We start from the raw sequence: 10664 nt of genomic DNA, 5'->3' as shown, positions 1-10664 counted from the left end.
TGACAATAATAAATGAAAATGAGGGGGCCTGTCCCCTGGGCAGAGTTGTCAAGAGAAAAGTGAAAGACCACTGGAGGAACACATGCTATTCTGGAAGCTTCCTGTGCAAAGACAAATCAGTATGTGGGGCCTCCAGTAGCCTCCCGTCGGAGGGGAACCGGGGTAAGGGTGGAGGTGGGGAGATGGCCACGTAGCCCTGTTGAGGCTATATTTGGGATTCGGATGTGCCCCACACTGGACGCCGGCGGGGGAGACAGAGGGTGTCGCAAAGGTGTGTCTCCCCGGCGTCCAGACGTGACAACCCCCGGAAGTGACCGCAAACTCGCTGTCTCTAGCCAAGGCACAGCCCCAGGGTCCCCAGGCTCGGCTTTAGGTCCCCGGGCAACACGTGGAGGGACTGGGCCCGCCCTCGGCCGCGCCGGGGAGCAGGGCGCAGGCGCTCCTTCCGGGCTGCGCGGAGGCGGCGCGACTCCAGGCCGCCAGGGGCCGCTGTGGGGCAGCCTCGCCGGCCCGCGCTATCTGAGCCGCGGACCGTCAGTCCCTCTTGAGCACGGCCTTGCCGGTTTGGCGGGGTGAAAGGTTGCGAAGATGGCGACGGCCTTGAGCGAGGAGGAGCTGGACAATGAAGACTATTACTCGTTGCTGAACGTGCGCAGGGAGGTGAGGCCTGCGGCGGGCCGCCGTCCGGACCGAGGCCGGGCCAGGTCGTTCAGGCGGGGCCGGGCTGGCAGCGACCGCCCCGTACCCTCCTCGGGCGGCCGGACCCTGGCGGGGAGGCCGCGTGACCCCGGCTGACGTGCGCGATCGCTGGCCGGCCAGACTGTCCCCACCGCCCTGACCCTTGCGCCGGGGGTATCCTATCGGGCCTCTCTCCCAGCTCTCCGAGGCCGGTTTGCCGCTTGCACTGTGTCCAGGCAAAGCCAGAGGGCCCCGCGCCCCCAGGGGGAAACAGGGTCCCGAGGTGAAGGTGGAGTGGGGAATCCAAGTCCTCCAGGACCAGTTGCCACACTCGGCTCACACACCCGCCTAGGCCGAGGGGCTGTGTCATCGTACCGCAGCCGGCAGGATGGGAAACGGAGTCCCAGGGGCCAAGGTCAAAGCCACCAGGGAACCTCCCCAGGGGTCTGTCCGGTCCCCAAGTCTTCCACGGGGACATCCCGCCTCTGAAGTGAGTCCAGGCTCAGAGGCACGTGTCTTGTGTCCTCCTTCTTCCTGAGCGGCTTCCAGAAATTGAAGAAAGAGTCTCCTGGACAAATAGCCTCCATTCGGAGGCCCAGGTTAGGAATAAACTCAGGAATAAGCGAAGAAGAGTTGACGCCACCACTTGCAATCCGGGTTTCCAGACGCCAAGTGCTTATCTCTCGTTTCCTCACAGATTGAAAGATAACACCTAGAGAGCCTCACATGGTGTCCTGAACATAGTGGGGTTCCAATTAAATTTCCTTTCTTGTTGGCAAGTACATTTGAGGTCAGCGTGAAGGGCAGAGAGGCTTCCAAGGTCAGGTCATGTTCATGAAGTGAACTCTTTCTCTCTAAACTGCTAGGTAGGGTCTTCCCAGCCCGGCCATAGGATCTCTGATTCTGGCTCAGATTTTCCATTGATCAGAAGTAGCCTCATTTGGCTGTCCTTGGCAAAACTGATCAGGCTGTTATGTCAGTGAGCTCAGGTCTGCGTGGTGTTAATAATAGCTAATGTTCTGTGAGTGCTCACTTTGTGCAGGGCCACAGTGCTGAATGGACACTTCACTTTTATGTTATTGCACTTAATTACCTTATTAGCCTTTAAGGTAGGCATTCAGAGAGTTCTTGATTGATATCTGAGGAAACTGAAGTATAGAGAGATTAAGTAACTTGCCCAAAGCCACACCACTAGGAATTGCAAGAGCCTAGATTCACCCCTGGGCAGTCTGACTCTGAAGCCCCAGTTCTTGACCTCTGTGCTGTACTGCCTGGCTTACCACTCCTCAGACTCCAGAGCTGCTGGACTCTTTGGGCACTCCACATGGGAATTCCTTAAATGTGTTAGTCACTATTTACCGTGGAAACATCCAGTGAAATATTTTGGTGAATTTCAGATCTTGTTAGGCTGCAATAGGGTCACCTAGAGATTCTTGGAACGAGTCATTGGTGAGGCTTCTTTGGCCTCTGTTTCTTTGCCTTTGAATGGAGCTGTCTGGCTCGTTATTCTTTTTCTCCAGTTCTTAGAAGTAAAGTGGTAAATGAAAACAGCTTTTCTGAAATCAGCCTTTCTTACCACTCATTTATAGTTTGCCTGGGGAAAGATACTAATACCTGTTCACTGAATCTTGCATGCCAAGTCACTTCAGTCGTGTCCGACTCTTTGCAACCCTGTGGGCCGTAGCCCACCAGACTCCTCTATCCATGGGATTCTCCAGGCAAGAATACTGGAGTAGGTTGCCATACCCTCCTCCAGGGGATCTTCCCCACCCAGAGATCAAACCCACTTCTACATCTGCTTTGGCAGTTGGGTTCTTTACCACTAGCGCCACCTAGAAAGCCCCTGGAATCTTGCTGCTGCTGCTCCTGCTAAGTCGCTTCAGTCGTGTCCTACTCTGTGCGACCCCATAGACGGCAGCCCACCAGGCTCCCCCGTCCCTGGGATTCTCCAGGCAAGAACACTGGAGTGGGTTGCCATTTCCTTCTCCAGTGCATGAAAGTGAAAAGTGAAAGGGAAGTCGCTCAGTCGTGTCCGACTCCTAGCGACCCCATGGACTGCAGCCTACCAGGCTCCTCTGTCCATGGGATTTTCCAGGCAAGAGTACTGGAGTAGGGTGCCATTGCCTGGAATCTTAGGTGGCTGCAAATGATCAAAAAGGTCTAGAGTAATAAGCTTGGCTGAAGTCCTAGGTAAATATTTGTCAGAGGTATACCTTGAAATTGCCAGAATGTTGGGACTTGTCATTGTTATTAGACTGATGGGTGAAAGTCAAAGAAGTATTTCTTTAGAAATGTCACTTCTCCGGAACAGTGAAGTCACCTCCCACATTTCTGGCTGTAGGTGAAAGTCCTGTGAAACAAGTCCTCTGGCTTAAGTCATTTTGTGTTGCTGCTGCTAACAAACTCAGTATAGAACACCATCCTCTGTGGTGTGATTTTCCAGGTTCCATTAGAAAAGAAGCTCGGAGAGTGATCTCTGGACTTGATTTTAACTAAGATTTTTTGGTGAAATTAGAAATCAACCCGAAGTTGAAAGACCATGATTTAGCTGAAGAATTAGAGAAGAAAATAGAAGTAATCTTTATCTTACATGTGTGGTCAAAAGAAGGTAATAACCCCGTTGATGTTTCAGGGTCTACAGCTTGATGGCATTGAAGTGTAACTAGGAGGCAAGGTCCTCTTCCCACCAGCACCCCAGAGCGTTTTCAGAAGTCTCATGTTCAGGAGGTTCGTGACTTTCTGCCAAGAATCTCAGATGGAAGCAAGCTGAACCCAAACCAGGGAACTCTAATTAATAAAGTTTTAAATTTATAAGCATGATACATGATGATAACAAATGGAGTAATACAGAAATGTCTGAAATCTGCTTAAGAATCTCCCTTGCCATGTTTAAACTTTAAAATATCCCCTCTTTAAATTGTATCCCAGAGAGTGAAGCAGGCAGCTAGATAAAACTTCGATGATCTTTACTAATTCCCTTTCTCTAGTGTTCCTTCATTGTCTGTCTGCAGAGTGGAGCAGTTATCTGCCTGCCACACATTGAGGGGAGGGAATAATTTATCATTAACTAGGCATATTGAAACTGGATTGGCATCTCTGGTTTACTTAGCCAGATGCACCATCAGAGGCCCAAACTCTGATCAGAGATTTCTGAGATGATTTTCCAAAATTTATTTGGAGAAAGGATTCCTGAAGAATTAGTGAAATTTTCTTGATGTACATACTTTTTATCGACATTATAATTGACACATTTTAAACCTAATTTATTCCTAAATAATTGAGTTTAACTCCTACTTTAACCAGTGTTGTAGTTGAAAGAGTTTCATTTTTATGTATGTCAGTCAGCAACGTTTATAACCTGTTGTAAGATCTCTGGTCCCAATCAATTTTAGCCTTAAAGGAGCCAATCTCCTTTTCAAGTTGTAGATACTTTTGTTAAAAAAAAAAAAAAAAAACCGGCCATTAAATAAAAACAAACTCAAGTAGAAATGTCTTTTCTTGTAGCCCACATATGGAGGTCAGTGTTCTGGAATCTTCATCCTTCCTTCCAAAGTAGCCATGAAACTAGAAGTGCAAAATCATCACCTAAATGGAAAGTTTTCCCAAAGTCCCTGCATTTTCATTCCTTCCCTGGTGTAGGGCATCTCATCCTCTCCACAGTTTTTGGTTGTCTGGGTTACTCTGGCTGCAGGTTACAGTCACAGAGTTGGGGCTGAAAAATCTGAGTTTGGACTGCAGACGAAAAGGCTAGAGCAAAAGAGGAAGGTCTACCCGTCACAGCCAAGATTGACCTTGGGGGACAGTCACCTAACCCCCAACCAAGGTGGCAGGGCCATCCACAGAAATTGAATGTAAAAGGGTGGTAAGCCAGGGCGCACGTAGGTACCTAAAGCCCTGAGGTACTTATCTAACCTGATGGGCAGGTGATTAGTCTTAATGAGGGATGTGAAGGTGAGTCTACAAAGGTTTCCTTTAATGAGTTTTCCATTTGCTGCCTTAGGTTCAAAGTCTGATAGTCACAACAGCGAACCCGCTTGTGCTGAGCAAGTAGTGTGAGCCTTGGTTGTCCAGAAACCTGACTTAGCCCAATGGTCACATTCCTAAGGCTGCCTGTCAGTGAAGAGGAGCATAGTCCTTAAGAGCAGGGCTTTCAGGCCACTCAGGCCCCCAAGGGTGACCTTGAACACGTCATTCAACCTCAGAGTCTCCTTTACTGATATGCAGCCAGACCATCCTGTGTTCGAATCCCAGTTTTACCCCCGGAAGTGTGTGCCTCTAGGTAGCTAGTCGTTGAACCTTTTTGCTCTCTGTTTTTTTGGGAGCTTTTCTTGAAATGTAGGTAACAGATAAAAATGTATTAATACGAAGTACTCGCTCTGAGCCAGGGTGTTGTATATTGGAGCGTGAGGCTATGTATAAAGTACCTGACGCATAAGTAGGTATTTGATTAATAATGTTTATTGTTACTACTTCTTGGATTTTGATAAACATGAGGTTTTGCATGTTTTAAAAAGACATCCATGTACACAGAAGACTTTGGTCTGTCTCATCCAGGCTCAGTTTACTGTTGTAGTAATAAAAAAAAAATAGTGCTAAGCATAATTTAAGATTTTATGCTAAGCATTAGGTTCTAAATTCCCAAAGCTTTCTTCTTTCTGTTCAAATTACTAAGTTTATTCTCTTCAGAAGACAGTTATCTGAACTCTTCCCGCAAGGTCATGCATTTGACTTGGGTGGCGGGAGGAGTGGTCCCCAGCAGCTGGGCTAAGCTTGGGAGTGGGGTGCAGAGCCATGGGGTGATTTAAAGAGACGGCGTCTGGGTTAGAAGCAGAGTGGGACCCACAGATCAAGTTGTTGTGAGCGGTCATCTTTGAAGGGACCAGGCAGAGAGGGCAGGGCCTGGCAGAGGTTCTGCTCCAGCGACAGCATGACAGCGCTGGCGGTCAGGACGGTGACCGGTGGAGCTTTTGGGGGGTCTTCCTGAGGTGAGGAGGGGGCCATTAGGGTATCCCTCAAGTTCCAGTGTCACCTCATACTGTGATTAGCAAACACTGCGAGGCTGAATTTTGAAATTGTTTTCTTTAATGAACCTTAAGCTAGTTACTACCTTTCTGCTTTGGGCATTTCAAACAATTGGTTCTTGAAATTTTAATGCTCTGGTTCTACATTATTGACCAAACTACCTCTCTCTTCTCTTTTGTTTTTTTCTTAAAGGGAATTCAGTTGTAAGCTTTTCTATTTGCTGTGAGTTCAGTAAAACAATGGAGAGGAAACCATGGGACACACAAGCCACATGTTTTGCTTGGCTATGGAATTTTAGAGTTTACTTTCATTAAACTTTCGTTTTAATTTCACTCGAGTATTTTATTTACACCCTACCATGTTCAAAGAGAGGATTTAAGACAGCTAACAGAGATGAGAAGACAAAATAGAAGAAATGTTTAAAAGGGGGCACCGTCCAAAAGAAACAAAGAAAGACCACTGGGAATGTTACTGCTTCCGTGGCCCCTGCGTTGTATGGGTCACGCTCCTTTGCGGAAGCTCTTGTGGTCTGACGGCTGCGGGCTGCTTGGCTCTCGGGCTTTTGGAACCACTTCTGCCTGCAGTGAGTGCACTGTGTTCCCACCCGGGTTTGCTGCGGCCAGAACATTCCTCAGTAGTAAAATGCTAGCAGACATCAAACCACAAGAATCATGTGGGCATCGAGTGGGCAGGATGTAGCAGGTGGACACGGACCACAGACAGTATAAGGTCAGGCATGTAGGGGAAAGAAGCCGAACCCTTGATGCAAGAGAGGATCTGAAGCATGAGTTTTGACCCAGGAAGGAACTTGAGCTCATGGCCCTCAGATGCTGGCCTTTTTATTCACTCTTATGTCTCAGAGGCACCAAATAAACATACAGACATAACCAGGAAGAGAAATGAAGACAGAGTTGTACAGTGGTAGGAAAGTCTCTCCTGAGCCCTTGGAATGACCTTTAATCAAGAATCAGAATTTCTGCTCCTTTGGCCCAGTTCTCACATGTTGTTGTCAGGAAGGGATTTGTCCTGAAGGATGGGACCCCCCTCAGCCCCACAAACCTTAAAGGTGAAAAAAGGCCCTGCCTTTTTTTCCCCCCCAGTATTTAGAGTTCCTGTTCTTACCAATTCCCTAGTCCTGTTTTTGAAGTTACAATGCCATCTTGGGGGTAAATTGTAAGTTTTTTCCTTCTGTGTTAAGGAGAACCTATGTAAGTTTTCTAAGGTTATTCCTAATTGTAGAATCTTGGAATTGTTTGCTCAACCTCCTGTTTAGCCTTTCTGATGCATTCATGATTTGATTTTTTCTCTCTGAAGCCCACCTTCTGAAAATGGAAAGGTCCTAAATAAAATGGTGGTAGGCAGCTGACTTCCAAAATCATGAGAAATAGAATGTGTGCGTCTGATCTCCATACGCAACAAAGGTGGGCGTTAGGGAGGGACAGCTAGGATCACTCACCTTGTACCTGGCATGTGAGGCACCTGTGAGTGTGTTGATGATTATTTGAAAAGGCCAAAGGTGAAGATGGAGTTTCAGAAGAGGTCAGTGGCTTAAAGAGCAAAGCCTTTGAAGTCTAGTCCAAGTTTGACTTTCTAGCCACCTGGGCTAAGTTCCTTAACCTCTCTGAACCTGTTTCTTCATCCATAAAATCCAGGGGATAATTTTACTGTTGTAGTGCTGTTGGGAGAATTAATCGAGAATGCATGTAAGTGCTTAGCATAGTAATGGGCACATTATTATGTAAAGTAAATGCCAGTATATTTTTATTAGTATCATGAGCATAAAAGTTAATAAGGAGTGCTCTCACTGATTTGTAGGAGTTCTTCACAGAATTCGGATGAGTCCTTTGACAGGTTAGTATAAATGTCCCCTCTCTGTAGTTTGTCTCTCCTTCTTGTAAATGTCTGCCAACCAAAGTTTGGTTTGAGCCAGGCTACACGAGTTCCAATTTCTAGTCAGCTTTTGGGTCAGGGATACATAATCAGGTAAATTTCTCCATCTCAGACAAGCCACTTAGTTAACCTTTTAGATATTCACTGTTTTAATCTGAAATACGGGGGTTCTAACGCCAGTCTCCAGGCATTTTATGAGTATTCAAATGGACGAAATACTGGTGATAGCACTTTGTTAGCTTTGCTCTGACCCTGCATCTCTGCCTTCTGGCCGTTACGATTACATGCTCGGATCACGATTACATGCTCGGATCACTTGCCTCCTATGCCTGGCTGCCTCCCAGTTTCATGCTCACCTGTGCATCCCAGTGAAAAGCCTCGGATGCTCTTTGATTTTTCTTCTCCAAGTAGTATTGAGTCCCTTTTCAGGTTCCCCACAGGTACTCAGTCCATGAATCCTCTCCACTCCAGCTGACTTTGACCCCCTCGTTTCTATTTTCTTCAGGTCTTTCTGTTTTCACCTTTTGTCAGTTTCAGTCAAGCTGTACCAGTTAATATTAACACGGTACTGATCACGTTTCTCTAGCCAGAAGTCTTTTGTCATGTCCTATTTTTTATTGGGTAAAGGTCAAATTCTTGGCTCTGTTTTTAAAGCCCCTTACAAATTAGATGTTTTCTATGTTTTCTGCCCACTTTGTGCTGATGTTCTGTTTTCTTCCACTGCAAAGCAGACTCCATGTGGGGTCAGGCACCGTGGTTGCCTGGCTCGCCATTGGGTTCCTAGCACTGTGGGCGCATGACACATACCTGTCAGATGTTTGCCAAGTGAATGAGCAGGCGGGTGGATGTCTGCGTTAATTTCTTGCCTACTTCCTGCCTTCTTCTTTGCCTTTAAGAAGGCCAGTTTGTCAGTGTTCTGTCTCACCTGTTTCCTCGGGGCACTCTTTTCCCCTGAAATGCCCCAGCCTGTTGTCGATACTGAAACAAATTCAGTCTACCTTTTGCATTATTTCAACACTACTGGCTCCATGAAGTTTTCTTTCCATTCTGACAGCGCTGAACTTAAGTCTTTTTTTTTTTTTTAATGTGGACCATTTTTAAAGTCTTTTTGAATTTGTTACAATATCGTTTCTGTTTTAATGTGTTTTTGGGTGAAGCATGTGGGATCTTAGCTCCCTGACTGGAGGTCAAACGTGCACCCTCTGTGTTGGAAGGCGAAGTCTTAACCACTGGACAATCAGGGAAGTCCCGTGTCTTCGTTACTGTTTAGTTAAATCCATGTGTGGGGAGTTTTAGGGAATGGACACACGCACTTAGTTTATAATCTCTTTGAGGGCAGGGATGATGTACTTCTTCTGTATCTCTTGGGGTACTTAGAGCAGAGTTGACATTCAGTTAACGTGGTGGTTTGAAATGACGAAATATTTGCTAATGCCATACTCACTTTGTCCAGGTGCATTTTACTTTGTGGGACACCTGTATTGAGGAACATGTTGCAGTTTTGGTGGCAGGTCATCCTAGAGGAATGTATTGGAAGCACTTTGACAATTTTCAGTTTGGTAAATCTCAACTTTCTTTTAGGAAAATTGCTTAAAGTCAGGGAGCAGAGGATGAGTGCAAATTCATAGCTGGGGCCCCGGTTTAAGCCAAGACCTGTGGAGACTCAGTTCAAGACTGGATGCCGTGAGAGAAGAGGAAGGAACACCTTTCCTCGCAGGGCTTGTCCTTTTTCATCCAGCAGATATTGATCATCTTTCTCTTACGTTTCTTTATTGCGATGAGAAAAGGTTACGTATTTATCATCTTTTGTACTAGCACCAGTAATGGTATTTGTAGAAAGCTTCAGATGGATTAGATTTATTTTTTAACAGTTCTTTTTCCTTTTGTCAGTTAAATAGAGCTGAATTTTTACCATAGGCATTGGTTAGTTTCTCTTGAAATCCTGTTCTATTTGAAATGCTAGGACAGTCTGTATCACACTTGAGGGTGAGTCCACCTACTTAGTAGCATTCTGTCATTCATTTGTGTTCAACTTTACCCTCAAGGCTCCTCTGTCCATAGGGATTTTCCGGAGTGGGCTGCCATGCTCTCCTCCAGGGGATCTTCCTGACCCAGGGATCAAACCCACGCCTCCTGTGTCTCCTGCATTGACAGGTGGGTTCTTTACCATTGAGCCACCTGGGAAGTCCCATATACATTGTCAGGGTCTTTTATTTGTGGATGAACCCCCATGTGCAGGAACTTATTTCCAGAGCCTCCAAAGATGTCCCCATAAGTAAACAAAAAGAGTAGAAGACTGTGCTGAGCAGGGAAAGTGGCATCAGAAGAGGGTAGGGCCATGCGGAGGGCAGTTTTCTGGTCTTCTGAAGCTGCAGACTGTGCAGGAACCTTCACACAAGCTAGTCTCTCAGTGTGATCAGAATCTACTCAACGACACCACGTATTCTAGCGCCCTTTCTCTTCGTGAAGCGGCTCTCGCTCAGCACAAAGTACCCATGCTGTCTTGCTGTTAATTAGCTCTGAAATCTGCCTTTTCCTTTAAATTCTGTGAGCACCAAGTATCATAAAAAATTACAGCCTTTTATTAGCTGATGCAGTTTATTTCGATCAGATTGTCGTGGAGCATATGGGCAGTCATGAATCTCCAATTGCGGTAATTAGGCAGACTTCCCACAATCCAAAAGAACATAGTTTGTGGAGGTTTTGCTGCTGAGATACAGTAATATAGATATAGCCTGGAAGTTTGAGCTTGAAATTTATAGGCTTCAGCAATAAAAAGCCTGGTAGTTTTACTTTTTTTAATTTGTACTTATTTATTTATGGATCTTCGTTGCTGTGCAGGCTTTCTCTAGTTGTTACAAGCGGGAGGTTACTCTCTAGTTGTGGTGTACAGGCTTCTCATTGCAGTGGTTTCTCTTGTTGAGCATGGGCTCTAGAATGCACAGGCTCAGTAGTTGTGGCTCACAGGCTTAGTTACTCTGAGGCATGTGGAACCTTCCTGGACCAGGGATTGAACCTGTGTCCCCTGCATTAGCAGGTATATTCTTAACCATTGGACCACCAGGGAAGTCCAG

At 46.3% G+C, this 10664-nt stretch overlaps 1 protein-coding gene across 1 annotated transcript in view; it reads left to right on the top strand.

Moving 5' to 3' along the window:
* Window positions 1-507: 507 nt before the first annotated feature.
* Window positions 508-10664, top strand: part of DNAJC11 (DnaJ heat shock protein family (Hsp40) member C11) — a 70049-nt gene continuing 59892 nt past the window's right edge. The window contains exon 1 of the mRNA XM_006044241.4: window positions 508-660. Within this exon, the coding sequence (XP_006044303.1) occupies window positions 589-660 (72 nt within the window). The 5' untranslated portion in view covers window positions 508-588. The remainder of the gene's footprint in view (window positions 661-10664) is intronic.

Source organism: Bubalus bubalis, chromosome 5, assembly GCF_019923935.1.
Source record: "Bubalus bubalis isolate 160015118507 breed Murrah chromosome 5, NDDB_SH_1, whole genome shotgun sequence".
Classification (NCBI taxonomy): Eukaryota; Metazoa; Chordata; class Mammalia; order Artiodactyla; family Bovidae; genus Bubalus; species Bubalus bubalis.
Note: the sequence above shows the minus strand (reverse complement) of the source record. Positions and strands in the feature narration are given on the sequence as shown.